The 21,660-nt window shown below is 51.0% G+C and overlaps 1 protein-coding gene and 1 long non-coding RNA gene across 3 annotated transcripts; one reads left to right on the top strand and one right to left on the bottom strand.

Annotated features, from left to right (window-relative positions):
• Positions 1–57: 57 nt before the first annotated feature.
• On the bottom strand, positions 58–4,810 carry LOC142863455 (uncharacterized). The gene is made up of 3 exons (XR_012914223.1): positions 4,776–4,810; positions 1,222–1,405; positions 58–433 (listed from the first exon to the last, which is right to left on the bottom strand). It is a non-coding gene; the product is annotated as an uncharacterized LOC142863455 (long non-coding RNA).
• On the top strand, positions 2,115–21,115 carry LOC105879462 (putative EP400-like protein). 2 transcript variants are annotated; one of them, XM_075996408.1, is made up of 5 exons: positions 2,115–2,230; positions 13,133–14,476; positions 17,061–17,171; positions 20,172–20,259; positions 20,818–21,115. In XM_075996408.1, the coding sequence occupies exons 2-5, from the start codon at positions 13,157–13,159 to the stop codon at positions 21,039–21,041; spliced, it is 1,743 nt and encodes a 580-aa protein (XP_075852523.1). In that variant the 5' UTR covers positions 2,115–2,230; positions 13,133–13,156; the 3' UTR covers positions 21,042–21,115. The 2 variants fall into 2 exon arrangements, with proteins under 2 accessions (XP_075852523.1, XP_075852524.1); XM_075996409.1 differs by lacking the exon at positions 17,061–17,171.
• Positions 21,116–21,660: the final 545 nt, after the last annotated feature.

Here is a 21,660-nt window from a genome sequence, read left to right as displayed (position 1 = left end):
TGTTTTTGTTTTGTCTTTCATAGAAAACTATTAAGTATTAAGTTAAAATAAGGTGCTAGCCGTGTTTTTCATTTGTGTAAAGAAACAACAAAAAGCAACACAAGCAGTGTTGGCACAGAGGCTTTCTCTTCACCCCTCCTTGAGTGGCTATGGAGGGAATGGAGTGTACCAGGGGGTCTCCCAAGAAAATCTTGTTGACAGAGTCCAAAGTTGCACATGGAGGAAAGAACCTGTGCCGACTCATCCTTGCTGACCTGCCGCCTTCACAGTGCCCACCTCTGTCCTTGAGGGCCACCAGGGCACTAGGCACCCTTCCGTGCCCAGTCCACATTCCACGGATGGGTGGGGGCACCTCTGTTCTCAGCTGCTCTCCACTGGAAACTCCCCCAAGCAGGTAGCCTGGGAATTTATTTTCCTTTTGCTTTTGGACTACCTTTTGTTTAAAAAAAAAAAGTTTCTGATTACAAAAAATCATGCATACTTTTAATAAAAAATGCATGTACTGTGCAAAGGAAAGAAGCACACCAGAAGCCCATGGTTAGTTTTGGTTATCTTCTCCCCCACCACAGGAACTGGGGTGCGTGGGCTCCCACCTCCCGTCCTGCAGATGGTAAAGTCTGCCAGCTCTTGTGCGTCTACAGGTGACAGTGCAGACCCAAGGGTGCTGGGCAGTGAAGCACATGCTGGCACTTTACCGTGTACCCACCAGGTGCTGGGACTGGGAGGACCACAGGGATGTCATCCCTTGGTTTCCCCTCCACTGAGGAGGTTGTAAAACCAGATCTCATCAGGTGACATCACACCTGACATCTGTGAAGCCAAACTGGGTGATTGTTTCTTTACCATTACTCTTATCAGCGTGGGCAGGGCCTGCTGCTTCTGTCATCCGAGCTGCTCTGCCCTTGCTCCATTTCTGTGCCTTCCAGTGGAGGCCAGGCCCTAGGGCAAGTGACTGAGGAAGCAGCTGTCAGACCTGGGGTAGTGCCTCTGAGCCCCAGTAGGTCATGCTCATCTCCCCCACCTCACCTCCGGAGTGTTGCCTCCTACTGAGAGGTCAGATCATGTGAGGGTGCTGCCAGCACCTTCCTGCACACTCCAGACTAGGGTAGGGGAGATGGCTTGGCTGTGGGGTGCCTGACTTGGCTGTCACCACATCCATGCCTAAAAGCCAAATTAATCTTCCCAGAGGTCTCATTTTACTGGATGAATTATGGCACATACTTTCAGTGGAATTTAGCGGTAGCCACCCCAAGCAGGAGAGTGGGACCACATATTCTGGGATGGAATATGCTGGTGTCGTTTGCCACGAGAACGCAACGACTTGTATGCCTGGATGTGCACAGAGTGTCCGGAAATGCAGTCGGCCGTCTGTACCTGCGGGTTCCACGTCCGTGGATTCAGCCAACTGTGGATTGAAAATATTTGGAGAAAACTGCATCTGTTCTGAAAATGTACGGACTTTTTCCTTGTCATCATTCCTAAACGACACGCAACACTACCTACGTGGCATTTACCCTGTACTAGGAGTGAGGAGTCATCGAGATGATCCGCAGCGGTGAGGACGTTTGCGGGTGCGTGCGCACGCCACGGCCTCCGCTGCCCTAGGCGCGGGGACCCAGCGTCCGTCCGCGGGGCCCGAGTCTGCGGGGCGGCCGCTGCTGCCCGCGCACCTGCCTCAGGAGCTCGCCGCGTGCATTCAGAGCGGGACCCACCGATGGCGTCCGCATCGCGCCCTGCGGGCCCGGACCGATCCCGGGGGCAGGTTCCGACCCGCCTGGCCGTCCGAGCCGCCTCCCCGCGCGGGCGTCCGATTCTGCACGGCTGGGGGGTAAACGCCCCCCGTGCCGCCCCCACCCCGCCTGCCAGCCCGCCCATCTATCGCTCACAGCCGCCCCCACACTGCAGGTTCCCGGCGGAGGGACGGGATGCGCCCTGTGGACGCGGGTGGCCGTCCGCGCCTGCCAGGGAGGGAAGGCGGGCACGCGTGGACGGCGCACCGCGCAGGCGTGGATCGAGGCCCCGCCCCGTCCGCCGGGTTCCGCGCCCGCCCGCACGGCTCCGATTAGCCCGAGTTGCGCCTGCGCAGTGCCCCGGCTGGCTGCCGCGCCTGCGCACTGGGCCCAAGCCGGCCGGCGGGTTGTGTCGGGTCTGGTAGGTGCTCGCAGTTCCCTCGGCCGCCGCAGCGCTCGTCCGGGCCGGGAGCCCACGGCCGCGTCTCCCGGCAGCCGCGGTGAGTGACGGTCCGCGTGCCGGCCTCCGAGGCTAGGCCGGGCGGGCGTGAGGGGCAGCCCTCCCCGCGGCTCCGTCGCCCACACCGTTGCCCTCGGGGCTCCCCAGCTGCGCCCCCCGCCCCCTGGTGCTGTCAGCGGGGCCGCCCACTGACCGCCCCTCATGGCCACCCCCCAAACCCCTCCTCCTCATGACCTCCCCCCAAAACCCTCCCCCTCATGGCCACCCCCCAAACCCCTCCTCCTCATGACCTCCCCCCAAAACCCTCCCCCTCATGGCCACCCCCCAAACCCCTCCTCCTCATGGACACCCCCCAAACCCCTCCCCCTCATGACCTCCCCCCAAACCCCTCCCCCTCATGACCTCCCCCCAAAACCCTCCCCCTCATGACCACCCCCCCAAACCCCTCCTCCTCATGGACACCCCCCAAACCCCTCCCCCTCATGACCTCCCCCCAAACCCCTCCCCCTCATGACCACCCCCAAACCCCTCCCCCTCATGACCTCCCCCCCAACCCCTCCTCATGGCCACCCCCAAACCCCTCCCCCTCATGGAGACCCCCCAAACCCCTCCCCCTCATGACCTCCCCCCAACCCCTCCTCATGGCCACCCCCAAACCCCTCCCCCTCATGGACACCCCCCAACCCCCTCCCCCTCATGACCTCACCCCCAACCCCTCCTCCTCATGGCCACCCCCCAAACCCCTCCCGCTCAAGATCGCCCCCTCAAAACCCCTCTCCCTCAAGACCACCCCCCAAACCCCTCCCCCTCATGACCACCCCCAAACCCCTCCCCTCATGACCACCCCCCCAAACCCCTCCTCCTCATGGCCACCCCCAAACCCCTCCTCCTCATGGCCACCCCCAAACCCCTCCCCTCATGACCACCCCCCCAAACCCCTCCTCCTCATGGCCACCCCCAAACGCCTCCCGCTCAAGATCGCCCCCTCAAAACCCCTCTCCCTCAAGACCACCCCCCAAACCCCTCCCCCTCATGACCACCCCCCCAAACCCCTCCTCCTCATGGCCACCCCCCCAAACCCCTCCCCTCATGACCACCCCCCCAAACCCCTCCTCCTCATGGCCACCCCCCAAACCCCTCCTCCTCATGGCCACCCCCCCAAACCCCTCCCCTCATGACCACCCCCCCAAACCCCTCCTCCTCATGGCCACCCCCCAAACCCCTCCCCTCATGGCCACCCCCCTCAAAACCCCTCCCCTCATGACCACCCCCCTCAAAACCCCTCCCCCTCATGACCACCCCCCTCAAAACCCCTCCCCCTTGTGATCGCTCCCTTGAAAACCCCTCCCCCTCATGATCGCCCCCCTCAAAACCCCTCCCCTCATGATCCCCCCTCAAAACCCCTCCCCCTCATCGCCACCCCCCTCAAAACCCCTCCCCCTCACGGCCACCCCCTTGAAAACCCCTCTGTCTCATGATCGCCCCCCTCAAAACCCCTCCTCCCATGACCACCCCCTTGAAAACCCCTCCCCATGATCGACCCCCTCCCCCTCATGGCCACCCCCCTCCCCCTCATGACCACCCCTCAAACCCCTCGTGACCACGCCCCCAAACCCCTCCCCCTCGTCGCTCCCCCCCTATAATCACCTTCATAGTCACCCCCTCCTCAGGATCACCCCCCTCATGACCAACCACCCCCATAACTGCCCCCCCTCCCCTGACCTCCCCTTAGGACCAAACACACCCATGACTGCCCCCCCATCCCGGGACCCCCCCTTAGGACCAACCACCCCCATGGCTGCCCCCCCATGACCCCCCCTTAGGACCAACCACCCCCATGACTGCCCCCCCATGACCCCCCCTTAGGACCAACCACCCCCATGACCGCCCCCCGCATGACCACCCCCCTCATGACCACCCCCCTCATGACCACCCCCCTCATGACCACCCCCCTCATGACCAACCGCCCCCCATGACCGCCCCCATTAGGACCAACCGCCCCCATGACTGCCCCCCCTCCCGCGACCCCCCCTTAGGACCAACCACCCCCATGACCGCCACCCCATGACCGCTCCCCCCATGACCGCCCCCCCATGACCGCCCCCATTAGGACCAACCGCCCCCACCCCGTCCCCGCCTCTCCTGGGGGACCGCCCCCTTCATTACCAACCCCTCGTTACCATCCCCCCAGGGAGGACCACCCCTCCCCAGGCACCTCGAGTCCCCACTGACTGCTCCCCCCACCCGGTGACTGCTTCCCCGCTGGTGGCCGCACCCCGACCGTCCCCTCTGCTGCCCCTCAAGCTTCCGAGCCCCTGACGACCAACCGGCGTGGTGACCGTTCACCTGTGGCTGTTCAACCCTCCTGGTGACCACTCCGCCCTGGGGACCGGGCCCTCCCCCATGGCCGCCCCCTCCCTGGTGACTGTCCCCCCAGCGATTGCCCCTCCGGTGACCCGCCCTCCCAGTGCCCGCTCCCCTCTTCCCCCCACCGCGGCCACCCTCCTGGTGACCGACCGCCCCGTGCCACCCGCCATCCCCTGTGAGCGCCCCCCCACCACCCGGCGCAGTGGCCGCCGTCCCACCTGCAGTCTAGTCCCACTGTGCCGCCCACCGCGCCCGCCCCGCCAGCCCGCCCCGCGGGACGGCCGCTGTCCGCGGTGCTGCCCGGCTTCTCCCGGGGCCCTGCGGTCAGGGCGCCCCGTCCGCGCAGGCTGGGGCCCGCTGCGCCCTAAGAGCTCGAGTCCACGCCGGGCGTGGGGACACGCGCGCAGTAAAGCGTGTTTCCGCGGGCCGCTTCTGCCCAGCAGCTCCCGCGGAGCTGACCGCGGACACGCTGTGGGTGTGCTGGTGACAGAGACCTTCCAGAACAGGGTGTTCCCGATGGTAGCAAGGAGGAAACTAATAATAACACCCCCGTGAATTGGCTGCTTTTATAAGACGCTTAGTCTTGCCCAAGAGCTAAGTAAACATTCCCCCCTTCAGGAAAAATGGGTTCCTCCACAGTTAGCTTGGGTGAGAGCACTGCAAGTTTGAGTCTTACAGTGATTTGTATAGCCCCAGGCAAGCTGGTTGACTCCGGCTTCAGTCTGTCAGATTGGAAACCACCTGCTTCTTGGGCGTTGGGAGGCTCAAGACCAAAGGCAGCACTGTCTGAGTTCTACCAAGTGAGTGCTGTTCCCAGAGTTCTGCACGGGGAGGTCACATGGGACTTCCATACATGTATGCTGGTCCCCCTCATCCTCGGGGATATGTTCCAAGACTCCAAGCGGATGCCTGAAACCTCGGATAGTACAGAACCCTATAGATACTGTATTTTCCCCTATAGGTTCACCCATACCTATGATAAAGTTTAATTTATAAATTAGGCATAGTAAGAGATTAACAACAATAATACTAAAATATTACAGTATACTGTAATAAAAGTCATGTGAACGTGGTCTCGCTCCCTCAAAATATCTTATTGTACTTTACTCACCTACTTTGGAGCCTCTGTTGACTGCAGGTAACTGAAACTGTGGTTAAGGGGAGACTATTCTAGTTTCTTTTCCAACTACGGGACTGAGACTTAAAAATCTGCTAGGTTAAATGTTTGTTGAGTGGAGCTGCCTGAGGCCTACAAAATGGCAGCTGTAACACAAAAGTATTGCACTTTTGTGCAACGTTTCTGTCACCTAAGCAAACAGACTTGAAAAAATGTATAAAAGTCTCGACTTGATGTTCACATCACAGCAGTAGACAAATGGAACTCTTACTTATAACAACGCATGACACACTCGGGAAAAGACAGGTTAGCAGGCTGGTCGTGTGACACAGAGGGCTCTGTGTACTCCTGGGTCCAGATCCTCGCTGGGCTATGATACAATACATTGTCACCTGGTGATCATAGCAGCTGTCATTGTAACTGCTAAAGAATGGTTAAGTTTTAGTATTTCAGCGTTGGTGACGATGCAATGAAGGGTCTCCGGGGCAGTGGGGTGCTCACTTATTTTTCACTGATGTGATTATTTACGTATTTGAAGAGCATTAAAATACACGATTTGGCAGGGTAGCCCTGAGAAACACGGGGTGTGACGCATTTTGAATAGAACAGAATGTTTTAGAGTGAGTCCTGGTCCCTCGAAAGTGTCGATGACACCCACCGCATAGGGGAGAAGTGGCGAAGGGACGTGATCTGTCTCAAGTTGGCAGCCAAGGCTGTCGTAAGGAAGAAAACCCACTTCCGATTTTACCGTGCTTGTTTCATTCCAGTTGTTGCAGAAATAAGTATTGTATATTTGTTTCCTGCTTTATTTTTTGACTTCTTTGAGTCTCAAGATATTTTGGAAAACTTTGATTAGCCAAAGTAATTTTTTTTGTACCTTGGAATAAGGCCTATTTTAAGGTAGTTTTCTTAATTTTTTTTTTTTTTTTTTTTTTGAGACAGAGTCTCACTTTGTTGCCCAGGCTAGAGTGAGTGCCGTGGCATCAGCCTGGCTCACAGCAACCTCAATCTCCGGGGCTCAGCGATCCTACTGCCTCAGCCTCCCAATAGCTGGGACTACAGGCATGCGCCACCATGCCCGGCTAATTTTTTTGTATATATATATTTTAGTTGGTCAATTAATTTATTTCTATTTTTGGTAGAGACGGGGTCTCGCTCAGGCTGGTTTCGAACTCCTGACCTTGAGCAATCCGCCCGCCTCGGCCTCCCAAAGTGCTAGGATTACAGGCGTGAGCCACCACGCCCGGCCAGTTTTCTTTTTTTTTTTTTTTTTTTGAGACAGAGTCTCACTTTGTTGTCCAGGCTAGAGTGAGTGCCGTGGCGTCAGCCTAGCTCACAGCAACCTCAAACTCCTGGGCTCAAGCGATCCTCCTGCCTCAGCCTCCCGAGTAGCTGGGACTACAGGCATGCGCCACCATGCCCGGCTAATTTTTTTTATATATATCAGTTGGCCAATTAATTTCTTTCTATTTATAGTAGAGACGGGGTCTCGCTCTTGCTCAGGCTGGTTTTGAACTCCTGACCTTGAGCAATCCGCCCGCCTCGGCCTCCCAAGAGCTAGGATTACAGGCGTGAGCCACAGCGCCCGGCTCTCTTTTTATTTAATTAATTAAATGTTTAGAAATGGGACCTCACTCTGATGCCCAGGTTGTAGTGCAGTGGCATCATCATAGCTCACTGAAGCCTTGAACTCCTGGGCTCAGGCAATCCTCCTGCCTCAACTTCTCGAGTAGCTGAGACTACAGACACACACAAACCTTCCCTGGCGATTTTTAACATTTTTTTTTAGAGATGGGGTCTCATGGGTCTTGCAATATTGCCCAGGCTGGTCTTGAACTCCTGGGCACAGTGATCCTCCCACCTTGGCCTCCCTGAGTGCTAGGATTACAGGCCTGAGCCACCATCCTGTCCAAAAGATCAGCATTTTTTTTTTTTTTTTTTTTTTTGAGACAGAGTCTCACTCCGTTGCCCGGGCTAGAGTGCCGTGGCGTCAGCCTAGCTCACAGCAACCTCAAACTCCTGGGCTCAAGCGATCCTCCTGCCTCAGCCTCCTGAGTAGCTGGGACTACAGGCATGCGCCACCATGCCTGGCTAATTTTTTCTATATATTTTTAGTTGGCCAATTAATTTATATTTTGGGGTAGAGACGGGGTCTCGCTCTTGTTCAGGCTGGTCTCGAACTCCTGAGCTCAAGCAATCCGCCCGCCTCGCCCTCCCAGAGTGCTAGGATTACAGGCGTGAGCCACCGCGCCCGGCCTGAGATCAGCATTCTTAAAAATGGGTCCTGGCACTTTCTCTTATTTCTATAGATTCCCCTTAATGGGAACCAAATGGTGTTAATTTGCCTGCTGAGTGGGCAAAACCTACTGTCCTTGTGTTGCGTTTTGTTGACTACCCAGGAGACTTTCCTCCTGACTCTTGCCCCTTGGAACTTTCTCCTCAGGAAACTGCCTGTCTAATCCCCACTTCCTGGTGAGGTTTTTGTTTTGTTTTGTTTTGGGTAATTTATAGAAGTTCTTTGTATAGTTGGGATGTTTACCTTTTGCAGCCATAAAAAGTTGCATACATGTTTCTCCTGATTTTTGTCTCTTGCCTTTGTTGAGAACATCTTTTATGTATTTTTTTCCTTTATAGCATCTGGATTTCCAGCTTTGCTTGTTAAGAAGGTTTTTACAATCTCAGGGTTGTAGAAATATTCTCCTAAATTTTATTCCAATAAAGTCTTTTCCTCCCGCCCTCCCTCCCTTCCAGGATAACATTCAGCTCTTCTTACGTCTGAAATGGTATGCGCTGGGAGACTAGCTTTTAACTAGATGCCATTACCATTTCTTTTTTTTTTTAAGTTATTTTTAATTGATTAATAATCATTGCATACTTTATATATTTATGGGATATCATGTGATGTTTTAATATACGTGTACCTTGTGGAATGATGAAACCATGTTCATTAGTAAATCCATCACCTCACGTACGTATCATTATTTTTTGTGGTGAAAGCATTTAGAGTCTACTCTGTTAGTGGTTTAAAAATACACAACGCATTGGCATTTATTATAGCCGCGCTGCCGTGCGATAGATCGCTAAAGCGTACTCCTCCCTTCCAACTGAAATGTAATGCCCTCTGATCAGCACCTCCCCTCTCCCCATCCCGCCACAGCCCCCGTGACCTCTGTCCTGCCTCTGCCGCTGTGAGTTCCACCATTTTAGACTCCACACACAGGTGAGATCACGTGGTGTTTGTCCTTCTGTGCCTGGCTCAGCTCATCTGACATAACGCCCTCCAGGTTCATCCACGTTGTTGCAAATGACAGAAGTTCCTTCTTCCGTGCTGCTGAGTGGTAGTCCATTGTGTACACGCACCACACGTTCTTTACCCATTCACCCGTGGAGGGACACCTAGAGTGGTCCCGTGTATCTTGGCTGTCGGGGCTAGTGCTGCGGTGATTGTGGGGGTGCAGGTATCTCTTTGCCACGCTGCTTTCAGCTCCTTTGGGGATATGCCCAGCAGTGGGATTGCTGGGCCATACAGTAGTTCTCTTGTTAATTTTTTGAGGACAAAAAAATTTTCCCTAATGTCTGTACAAATTTATATTCCCACCAACAGTGCGCGAGGGTTCCCCTTTCTCCACATCCTCACCGACACTTGTCGTCTTTGGCACTAGCCACCCTCACAGGAGTGAGGTCAGACGCCACTGTGGTTTTGAGGTTCATTTCCATGGTGATTAGTGACAATGAGCATTTTTTTCAGGTACCTGTTAGCTATTTGTTTATCTTCTTTTGAGAAATATCTATTTATGTCCTCCCATTTTTAATTGAGTTCTTCATGTTCATGCTACTGTGTGGTTTCCTTGTATGTTTCGGATGTTAGCCCCTTACTAGATAGATGTATAGTTTGTAAATACTTTCTTCCAATGCCACTGTTATTTCTTAAATAAAGTATGCTTTTTTCATTTAAAGTAAAATGCCACTATCTATACATTTTTTTTTATCTTTTTCAGGACTTAGTAACCTACCTTCCTTCCTTCCTTCCTTCCTTCCTTCCTTCCTTCCTTCCTTCCTTCCTTCCTTCCTTCCTTCCTTCCTTCCTTCCTTCCTTCCTTCCTTCTCTCCCTCCCTCCCTCCCTCCCTCTTTTTGTGCCAAGAACATACTGCTTTTTTTTTTTATTACAGAAGCTCTAGAATAAGTATGACTGTTTTTGTAAATCAAGAACCTCAGTATTCTTATGTTTTGTTTTTCAAGACAGTATTTCCTTTTTTAAAACATATTCTTTCACCTGAGATTTAAGATAATGTTTGCGAATTTCTAAAGCAAAACAAAAGCCAAACTCGTGATTCACTTTGGAATTGCATTACACACGCATGTTCATTTCTGAAGGCATGACATTTATGGTATTAAATCTTATTCAGGAACATGGTTGTTACTTTATTTATTCGTGACTTTTTAATGTCCTTTCATAAGATTTTTGCTTTTCTTTAGGTTGTCCTCTACTTTTCTTGTTAAATGTTAAAATCTTTTGCCCATTGGAAAATGTTTTTTCAAACTGAGCTGGAGTATTCCTCTGGGTAGAAATTCTCCATCAGATATGTGATTTGAAAATATTTTCTCCTAGTGTGTGGCTTGTACTTTCATTATTTTAATGGAATCTTTTCATGAGCGGAAGTCCTAATTTTGATGAAGTCCAGTTTATCAGTTTTTTTCTTTTATGAATCATGCTATTGTTATATCTGAGAAATCTCTGCCAAAGTCCCAAAGATCACAAAGACTTTCTTCTATACTTCTAAGAAGCCTTTAGATTTAGGTTTTACATTTAGGTCTGTGATTCATTTGGAAATTTTTTTGTCTGTTGTGCAAAGAATGGATCAAAGTTATTATTATTTTTTTTGTATCCAACTGTTTCGGCATCATTTTTGAAAAGACTATCCTTTCTCCACTGAATTATCTTTGCACCTTTGTTGCAAATTGATTGACCATGTATGTGTGAATCTATTTTTGGTCTCTCTGTTCTGTACCATTGCTCTGTTTCCATACTGTCTTAATTGCTGTGGCTTTATAATACGTGTTAAACTCAGAAAGGCTAACTTTGGCTCTTCTAGGTCCTTTAAATTTCCTTATGGATTTTAGAATCTAATTCCTAAAAATTCTGTGAAAAGCCACCTGAGGTTTTGATTGGCATTGTATTCAATTTTTAGATCCATTTTGGGAGAATCGATATATTAACAATATTGAATCTTCTGATTTATGAACATTATGTCTTTTAAAATTTCTGTGAGATTTTGTGGTTTTGGTGTGCAGGTCTTACACATATATTATCAGATTTATCCTTAAGTATTTTTATATGTTTGATCTGTCATAACTTTCAAATTTTAATTGCCGATTGTTGTTAGTATGTTAGTATGTAGAAATAATGGTTTTTGTATATTGAGCTTGTATCTTGCTAAACTCACTTAGTACTTCTTTTAGCCTCATTTGTGGAGTCCATAGGATTTTTTTTTTTTTTTGAAACAGAGTCTCGCTTTGTTGCCCAGGCTAGAGTGAGTGCCGTGGCATCAGCCTAGCTCACAGCAACCTCAAACTCCTGGGATCAAGCAATGCTGCTGCCTCAGCCTCCCAAGTAGCTGGGACTACAGGCATGCGCCACCATGCCCGGCTAATTTTTTCTATATATATTAGTTAGCCAGTTAATTTCTTTCTATTTATAGTAGAGACGGCGTCTTGCTCTTGCTCAGGCTGGTTTTGAACTCCTGACCTCGAGCAATCCGCCCACCTCGGCCTCCCAGAGTGCTAGGATTACAGTCGTGAGCCACCGTGCCCAGCCCATAGGATTTTCTTATAGGTGATTATTTTGTCTGAGAATGAAGGGTTTTAATTCTTCCTTTACAATCTGTGTGCTTTTAATATATTTTTCGTGACTGATTGCACTGGCTGGACTCTCCACTGCACTGCTGAGTAGAAGTACTGAGAGAGGCTCTCCCTTCCTTGTTCCTGGTCTTAGAGGGAAAGCATCCAGTCTCTGACCTGGGAGTAGCCTGTGAGCTGTTAGCTGCCCATAGATGTCCTTTGTCAGGTTGAGGAAGTTTTCTAATATTTTTAAATTTTTTTTAAATTGTAAGTGTCTTTTTTAATTGAAAAGCTAACAAACTGTCCAGTTACATTTCTCCCCCAAACCCCACAAACTGGGTAGTAACTAAGTCTCTAGGCAATATACTTAAAGCTAAAACAACTAAAAATTATGAAAAAAAATAAGTCCTCGGATCCAATTAAGGGCACCCTACTACATACAGGCTAATCAACACCAATGTTCTCCTTGACTCGGGGAGCCAGGGAGGCATTCTAATAACCCCACTCAGAGCACTTACTTCAAGTAGCCTTTCTCCAGGTCCCGACTCATAAATTAAGATAACATTTTGTTAACTCTATTTCAGAAGACTTTTTGCAAGTTGTTTTATGTACAATGCCAAGTTTTGTAATAATAGGTCACTAAAGTTAACTGGACAATAAACTAGGCAGAAGGAGTTTTCTTTTCTGAGTTTTCTGAGTAGAAACAGATTTCCATCTTGTATCTGTTTCTTTATTCCCGACGTTCTTCCTTTAACATTCCGTGCACTGCAAGCCTGATGGTAGTGAATTCTTTCAGCTCTGTGTATCTGAAAAAAATCTTTGTCTTTGTCTTTAAAACATGTCTTAGCTGGGTATAGAATTCTTGACTGACAGTTGTTTCTTTCAGTACTTTAAAGATGCTGCTGCCTGCTGGCATTATTTTTGGGGAGAAATCCTTGTCTTTATTCCTCTGTTCTTGGTACGTCCTTTTTTTCTCTGATCATTTTAAGATTTTTCTCTTTATTTTAAGCAATTTGTGATATATCTTGGTGTCATTTCTCATGCTTTTTTGTGGTTTTGTTTTGTTGAGTGTTGGATCTCTTGGCTTATAGTTTTCATGAAATTTGGAAAAATTTTGACTGTGATTTCTTTAATTTTTTTTTTGTTTTCCTACTTTGTCTCCTTCAGGGACTCCAGTTACATGTATATAAGGCCGCTTGAAGTTGTCCTTCAGCTTCGTGATACTCTGTTTGTTGTGTTTTCTCTCTGTTTCATTCTGTAGCTTCTGTCATTTGTATTCAGGCTCATTAGTCTTTTCTTCTGTGGCATCTAGTTTACTGTTAATCCAGGGCTATCTAAGCAGATACTTTAGTTCATGCAAAATTTGATGTAAGAAAGTTACTGAACATCTCCTGCGGAGTGGTATTTTAGTCTGGAATTATTCCACTTTAAGTAATGAGTTTGTGTCCCCCTGCTGTTTGCCGTGGCAATGCCTGGCCCACTCCTGGGGCAGGTCGCCAAGGTGCTGTGTTCTGCCTGTTGACCCGTAGTGGACCTTCTAGGTGCCCCTTGGAGCGCTCAGAAAGACTAGTAGAAATCACATTGCCTCACTGAATTTTAACTTTTCTGCCTTTGTTTAGAAATCATTTCGTGAAGAAGCCATAATGCACCATGGCGGCGGCCCTCAGACTCCTCAGCGCCACGTCCAGAGGCCCAGGACCTTTGCCAGCAATGAGGGAGAGGAGCAGCCGGCCCACCCAGATCCACCCCTGTCCCCCACGGCACCCTTCGCCCCCTCGGCCAGCCCCTCTGCACCCCAGTCCCCCGGTTACCGGATCCAGCAGCTGATGAGTCGGAGTCCGGTGGCCGGGCAGAACGTGAACATCACCCTGCAGAGCGTGGGCCCTGTCGTCGCAGGAAACCAGCAGATCACGCTGGCCCCTCTGCCGCTCCCCAGCCCCACCTCCCCAGGGTTCCAGTTCAGCGCACAGCCGAGGCGGTTTGAGCATGGGTCTCCGTCGTACATTCAAGTCACTTCTCCCCTGTCCCAGCAGGTCCAGACGCAGAGCCCCACGCAGCCCACCCCCGGGCCAGGACCGGCCCTGCCGAGTGTGCATGCGGGCGCCCCCGGCCCCGGGCTGGGCATCTGCAGCAGTAGTCCCACAGGGGGGTTCGTGGACGCCAGCGTGCTCGTGAGACAGATCAGCCTGAGCCCGTCCAGTGGGGGGCACTTCGTGTTTCAGGAAGGCTCGGGACTCACCCAGATCGCCCAGGGAGCCCAGGTGCAGCTCCAGCACACGGGAACCCCCATGGTGGCGCGAGAGCGGAGACTGTCACAGCCTCATGCACAGCCGGGTGGCACCATCCACCACTTGGGACCCCAGAGCCCCGTGGCCGCCGGTGGGGCCGGCCTGCAGCCCCTGGCCAGCTCGGGCCACATCGCCACGGCCAGCCTGCCCCCCCAGATCAGCAGCATCATCCAGGGCCAGCTGATCCAGCAGCAGCAGGTGCTGCAGGGGCAGCCGCTGGCCAGACCTCTGGGCTTCGACAGGCCCCCCGGCGTGCTGCTGCCCGGGGTCGGGGGCACGTCGGCGTTCGGGATGACGTCCCCGCCCCCACCCACCAGTCCGTCCAGGACCGCCATGCCCCCGGGCCTTTCCAGCCTTCCGCTCGCGTCCTCGGGGAGCACTGGAGTGAGGAAGGCCCCCAAGAAGTTAGAGGAGATCCCGCCGGCGTCTCAGGAGATGGCGCAGATGAGGAAGCAGTGCCTGGATTACCACCACAGAGAGATGGAGGCTCTGAAGGAGGTCTTCAAGGAATACTTGATCGAACTGTTCTTCCTGCAGCATCTGCAAGGCAATATGATGGATTTCTTAGCTTTCAGGAAGAAACTGTACGGACCGCTCCACGCCTATCTTCGGCAGAATGATTTGGACCTTGAGGAAGAGGAGGAGGAGGAGCAGTCTGAAGTCATTAATGATGAGGTAACGATTCTCATGTGACTCCTTTTGTGGGGGGCGGGGGGGTCCATGGCTGTCCGGGCTCACACGGGCACGAGAGTGAGATTCGGAGTTTATGGACTAAAGCTAGCGTTCCAGGCATCTTAGCTCCAAATCAGAGACACCGTGGGCGGGCGTGCGGTGCACCTGCAGTCTCAGCTACTCGGGAGGCCTGGGCGACGGAGCGAGGCCCTGTCTCTAAAACAAACGAACAAAAATCCCCGGAACAACCCACTGCAGTTGTGGCCTTGGCCGCTGTTTTAAAGAGCATCCAGGTGGTTCAGGATGTGCACACACGTGGCGCAGCCGCAGTGGCTCCAGCCCCCAGCCGTGGCCCTCGCACAGAGCCCCCCTCCCTTGGGGTGCCACCTCTCTCGCCTCCTGCCTGTGGCAGAGGGACCCCCAGCCCCACGGCCTGTAGTGGGCACCCCCCGCCCCGCAAGGAGCTGGGACTCTGCCCACCTGCATCTCCGTGTTGGGGTTTGTGCAGGTCACACGTGTCCAGCGAGACTCGGTACACAGAGCAAAAATCCGCAGAATGTCAAGGGCAGGTCTTAAATCCACAGTCGGGTGCAGAGATGTTAGCGTCTCTCCCAGAAAATAGGAAATCAGGGAAATGAAGTAATTATAAGAATATAGAACATGTGAATAACACAAATTAACATAGATTATTCTGTTTGACTATATAACACACGCATATGTGTATATGTATACGTGTGCATATATAAAACCTTTCAACAAAGAGAGAATAATTTTTTAAAGTATACGTGGAGATTTTTTGTAAGTTTTCTCCCCAGGGTGAACCTCAATGAAATTTTAGAAATCAGTCTCACAGGGACCATCCCCTGTCCACAGTGCGGCAAAATTAGAAACCAGTTATTTAAAACATTTTTATGTTTGGAAATGAAGAAACTTAACTTGGGGAATTGGTGGTGTAAGTAAAAAACCACACTTTTTAAACCTTTGAACAATTGTTTATATGTATGTTTTTCGAAACTTTAAAAATCATCAAATCGAGGCTGGCTGTGGTGGCTCACGCCTGTGATCCTAGCACTCTGGGATGCCGAGGTAGGAGGATCGCTCAAGGTTAGGAGTTCAAAACCAGTCTGAGCGAGACCCCGCTCTACTAAAAATTGAAAGAAATTAATTGGCCAACTAAAAATATAGAGAAAAAATTAGCCGGGCATGGTGGCGCATGCCTGTAGTCCCAGCTACTCGGGGGGCTGAGGCAGGAGGATTGCTTGAGCCCAGGAGTTTGAGGTTGCTGTGAGCTAGGCTGACGCCATGGCACTCTAGCCCAGGTGACAGAGTGAGACTCTGTCTCAAAAAAAAAAAAATCGTTAAATCGAGTTTTCAGGAAATTTTCAGAAGTATTCTGTAAGTCAGTGTGCAAACCTGCCTTGACATGTTGGTGCCTTATTTTCACGTCTCAGTGTTTTTTTGATGTTGCCTCTTGGCACGGCAGAGCCCTCTTCCCGCACCGCATTTGTGTCTGGGTGTCAGAGTGGCAAGTGCCCAGAGAGGCTGAGTTGCTCCCCCAGCGTACTGAAATGCCCAAAATTCCCGCTTCCACGTCCGAGCTCTCCCCTCTGGGGTCAAGGTTAAAGGCCTCCGCGCCTCCTGTCAGCACCAGTTCCCTCCTGAGGCTGCTGCCTTCAACCAGAGCCAGCCACTTTAGGCACATTGATTAGCAGCAATTGCATTGCCGGTTCCTGAAATAGTAAGAAATGTTTGTGCATTTTATTCGGGCACAGTTACTTGGTTACGAAGTTAACTTATTTGATTTCCTAAAGAATTTAATTGTGGTAAGACACATAGGAGGTAAAATTTACCATCTCACTTATTCAATTATTTTTACAGTGTTAGTTTCTTCTGGGATACTGATAAATGTTCAGGTTTGGTTTTTATTATTTATGAGGTGTGTTTGTTTATAACTAGCCTTCTGGACATGTGTAGCCAGCAGGACCAGTTTTTTTTTAATATATATTTCCATCTGTGAGCTTTTTAGATGTGAAGTGCCGTTTGACTGTGAGCTCATTTAAGGGCGAGCTCCCTGCGAACACCTGGGCTGACGTAGTTGATTTCTCTCCGAAGACCTTTGGTTTGCTTTGCTCGAGGAGGTGTCTTATCACAGGGGTGCAGGTTAACTTGACATTCTGCTTTATTCAAAGTGGGTCTTTTAGACGCCGCACATCGTCCCTGGGAGTGATTTTCTGCTTCTCCCCACGTGCCCTCCCGCCCCCTGCAGACCTGCCCCAGGGCTGGCCGCACCCCAGACCTGTGTGAAGACAGCGCTGCCTCAAGACCTTGGTGCCCACCAGCCGAGAATGAAGGTTTTCACAGGGACTCCCGGGGCCCGGGGCCCAGAAGTGTCCTTTGCAGCCCCTGTCGTCAGAGGCCACAGAGAGGACCATGCGCCCTGTGTGGGGGAGTGAGACGTGGGGCAGCTGATGCGGCCTTCTACAGCGAGGTCCGCCTGCTGGGTGTGAGACGCAGATATTGGTCAACTTTGAAAGAGTTTAAAATTATTCTCCCTTTCTCCTCCCTTCCTTTCGCTATCTCCTCTTAGGTGAAAGTTGTGGCAGGAAAGGATGGGCAGACTGGGACCCCTGTCGCTATAGCAACCCAGCTTCCGCCAGAGGTTTCTGCTGCCTTTTCCTCCCAGCAGCAACCATTACAGGTACTTGTCCGTGGTTCTCAAACGTGGCTTCCACCCAGGGTTTCCTTACGTGGATTTGGGGATTTGACATTCTCTGGTGGAATCCAGAAAGTTTCCCAGAGCTGGTCCTCTGTAGTTAAAACGTACGCCTGTGGAAGACGTTGCGAGGGCTCTTAGTTTCGGTGCATGAATTCTGTTATTTTTTTTCCTGCTGTTGCTGAAATGAAAAAGCGTGTGTCTCTGGTCACTGGTTCTGTTAACTTTTTTGCTTGGTTGTTTTTCATTTGTCTTTGCTTTTTTATTTTAATGCTTTTGTGTGATTGTGGCTTCTTTGTGTTAGGCTTTCCTCCCCTCTTCCCCCGTCTTTATCTGCCTTTTTAAAAAAGAAATAAATTTTATGAATTATTTTCTTGCTAGAGTGGGTTGATTTTATTCCTTAAACATGTTTTAAGGGATGAGTAGCAAAAAGCAATGATTTCAGATTTCGAAATACAAGGAAGTGCCTGGAAACCACAGCTCTGTTGTTACATTCCTGTACAGTTAAAAAATGTTTGAAAAGTTATGGTGAAATATACATAACAAAATTTACCACTTTAAACATTTCTAAGTGTACAGGTCAGTGACATCAAGTATGTCCACACTGCTGTGCAGCCATCACCACCATCCATTTCCGGAACTTTTTCGTCTTCCTCAAGTGAATTCCTGTCTCCCCAGGAAACACCAACTCCTCAGCCTCCCCCAGCCCCTGCAATGTCTATGCCCCTTTCTGCGAGTTTTGACGCTGTCAGGGACCTCACACAGGTGGAATCACATGGCATTTTTTTTTCTTTTTTTTTTTTTTGAGACAGAGTCTCGCTTTGTTGCCCAGGCTAGAGTGAGTGCCGTGGCATCAGCCTAGCTCACAGCAACCTCAAACTCCTGGGCTCAAGCAATCCTCCTGCCTCAGCCTCCCGAGTAGCTGGGACTATAGGCACGCGCCACCATGCCCGGCTAATTTTATATATATATATTACTTGGCCAATTAATTTCTTTCTATTTTTATAGTAGAGACAGGGTCTCGCTCAGGCTGGTTTTGAACTCCTGACCTTGAGCAATCTACCGGCCTCGGCCTCCCAGAGTGCTAGGATTATAAGCGTGAGCCACCACGCCCGGCCCCACATGGCATTTTTTTGACTGGCTTATTTTACTTAGCATAATGTCCTCAAGTTTCATCTACATTGTAGCATGTGTCAGATTATTTCTTTTATTTTTTATGAAAAAAAACCTTTTTTTTTAGAGACAAGGTCTCTCTTTGCCACCCAGGCTGGAGTGCAGTGGCGTCATCACAGCTCGCTATAACCTCGAATTCCTGGGCTCTGAGTCCTCCTCCTGCTTCAGACTCTCAAAGTGCTGAGGCTACAGGTGTGCGCCACCTCGCCCTGCCAGAATGCCTTTTCTTTTTAAGGCTGAATAATACTCCATTGCACGGATAGGCCACACTTTGCTTATTCATTCACTAAGACAATTGGGCTGCTTCTGAGTTTCAGCTGCTGTGAGCGATGTTGCTGTGAAAATATCTCTTTTAAGTCCCTGCATTCAGTTCTTTGGGGACATATCCAGAAGTGAGATTGCTGGGTCACGTGGTGCAGTTTTTGAGGGGTGTCCACACTGTCTCCACAGGAGCAGCACCATCTTACTTTCTCCACGTCCTTGCCCATACTCGTTATTTTGGTTTTTAGATGATGGCCACCCTAATAGGCGTGCTGTGCCCTCCATAGTGTAATAGAAAAGATGTACTGAATGCACGGGTACCTGTAGCCAAAGACATTCAAAGTTGTAATCAGTCAGCCAGCCTGCGCTGTTGAGGGACCGGAATTGACTGAGAGAGGGGCAGCGCTTGAACCACCCTCTTTAATTCAAGGTGATAAACAGCCCTGGTGACAGGTGCAGGCTCCCATGGGGAGGGTGTCCCCGCAGGGCTCCTGTGGCAGAGCTGGGGTCTGGGGGCGGCACCCGCGCTCCATCCAGGCTGGCAGGGCTGGCGCCTCCCTGGGGACACCTGGGCACGTGTAGGGCTGCTTGATGCCACTTCTCACGGTCGAGAACTCAAATAGAGTTGGATGTGATTCTCCAAAACCACCGGCTGTGGGCTTTGTAAATGTCCTTTAGTTTTTGCAAACTGATCACGGATCTATGCTAACAAGGCATGCAGGCAGCCCTGGTGTCCTGTTGATCAGCTGTTTTGTCGTCACCTCATAGCAGATACAGAAGAAATAGCATTCCAGAGTTTCTGCCCTTGAGTCTCCTTGGAGCATAACTTAGAAAACATTAGAAATAGTGCAAGAGGTTCCATAATAAATCTCTAAACTGCTTTCAGCAAAGTGCCAAAATATGTGACATACTCATTAGGTTTTAAAATTGGCCAGGAGTGTGGAATACAATTCACGTCTGCAGCGATCTCCTTATGAAATATATGTGTCTAAAAACATTGCAGGAGTGTGAAACACAGTGCTAGTTTATTTGCATATATTTATATGTATATAGATGTGGGGGGTTTTTGTTTTGTTTTTTGAGACAGAGTCTCACTTTGTTGCCCCGGCTAGAGTGCCGTGGCGTCAGCCTCGCTCACAGCAACCTCAAACTCCTGGGCTCAAGCGATCCTCCTGCCTCAGCCTCCCGAGTAGCTGGGACTACAGGCATGCACCACCATGCCCGGCTAGTTTTTTCTATATATTTTTAGTTAGCCAATTAATTTCTTTCTATTTTTAGTAGAGACGGGGTCTCGCTCTTGCTCAGGCTGGTTTCTGTATACAGATGTTTTTGTAGAAAAGTACTAAGGAATGATAATAGTTTTTTTTTTCTTTCTGTCGGATTTGAAGGCTAATCTGGAGTTTTGGGGAGTCTATGATCACTGGCTGGTAGCGCTGGGCTGTGGCATCTTGTTCTTTCTTAGAGACTGAAGCTGGCGAGAGATGCTTGTTTTGATGTCCGTGTGCTGTGTCACTGAACACTCACACTTCTGTGACTTTTGTCTTCTAATAGCAAACGCACACTGGGCCTCCAGGGGCTGGAAATGTGAATTCCATGGAAATTGAAGCACTGAAGAGACAGCAGACACTGACGCCAACAGGTACGTAGCACTAAACCCTCCTCAGGCAACCCAAACTCCGCAGGCCCCTTTAGCCTCCTAGCGCCCAACCTTTTTAAAGTCAGCCAACAAATGCATATTGAATGGCTTCTGCAGCCCGTTCCCAGCTCTTACTTAGGACGGGTCATTCTGGCAGTTAGCGCACTGCGCAGAGGCTCGGGAGGCTGGCCCCGGGCAGGCTGGCATCGCCGAGGGCAGTACCTGGGCCTCAGCCCTGCTCGCAGGGGCTTCCCTGCACTGACCAGCTGTGGGTGGTCTCGAGGGGACTGTGCAGGTCTACATCCTTGGCTGCAGGACCCCTGGGGGGCACGCCACCTGCAGTGGGTGTGGGGGCAGGACAGGTGAGACAGGTGGTCTCAAGGGCCCATGCCTGAGGCCACCTCCTTCCTCAGGGGTGACTGTGGCTGTGTGTTCTGCTCACTGTGCATGCTGTGAGATGCAGCAACCTGCACATCCTGTAGAAGCAGGGCCGGTGCCGCATGGGCTTTGCAGAGGGAGCCCGCCTCGCTGACCTGCCTTGTCTTTGGATCCGATGCACAGATTCTCCTAAGAGGCCTCGGCTTGAAGTGGGCCGTCCTGGGACGGGCTTCCAGCACCCCGGGGTGGCGGCAGGAGTTCCTCTCCAGCAGCCGATGCCGGCAGCACAAGGTACCTGCATGCGGAAGGCCTGGCGGGCGCTGGCCCAGGTCACAGGCGCAGGATGGGGGCCCGCTGGGTTCGGGGCCGCTCCAGATGCTGCCGCCTGTGAATTCTTTTCTGGCTGATTGGGCCTTCATGCCTGTTTTGTTACCCAGCTGATTTAAACCAAACCATAAAGGATTTTAATGACTTTTCCTAACTTTTTCCAAGTAGAAGCACTCTTATTTTCTCTGCAACAACCCCTTCTCGTGCTGCTCCTGTCAGAAGGTTCCACACAACGAGTAGGCGCAGAGGAAATGGCTCCCCCGCTGGGCAGCTCTGGACCCCGGGCAGGTTGTTTTGCTGGTCCTGGCTGCCACGTCTGTGAAATGGGAGCAGCGGCCACACGCGAGCGTGCAGCTTAGATGCTGTGGTGTCTGCAGAGGCTCAGCACAGGGCTGTGCTGTGAGCAAACGACAGCCTGCGTTAATGTTATACTCGGAACTTAACCTATTCGATACATTTGACAGCAAACTTTTAACTTTTACAAGTTTGCGTTGCTAATAGAATAGACACACAGTTTTAAGGAAAACACACATCAGAAAATACTGGCTGTGTGTAAATACAGAGGGATCTCTGCACAGAGACTTTGGGGTGCTCCTGTCTCTGACAGAAGGCGGATGTCTGTGCTATCCGGGACAGTCACTCGGGGACATCCGCGTGTCCACCCGCAACCTGCAGGGTGGCGGCAGGTTCTCTTTGCCT

The sequence above is a fragment of the Microcebus murinus genome, chromosome 22 (assembly GCF_040939455.1).
Source record: "Microcebus murinus isolate Inina chromosome 22, M.murinus_Inina_mat1.0, whole genome shotgun sequence".
Taxonomy (NCBI): Eukaryota; Metazoa; Chordata; class Mammalia; order Primates; family Cheirogaleidae; genus Microcebus; species Microcebus murinus.
The sequence above is the reverse complement of the archived record's forward strand: the minus strand, read 5'-3'. Positions and strand labels throughout refer to the sequence as shown.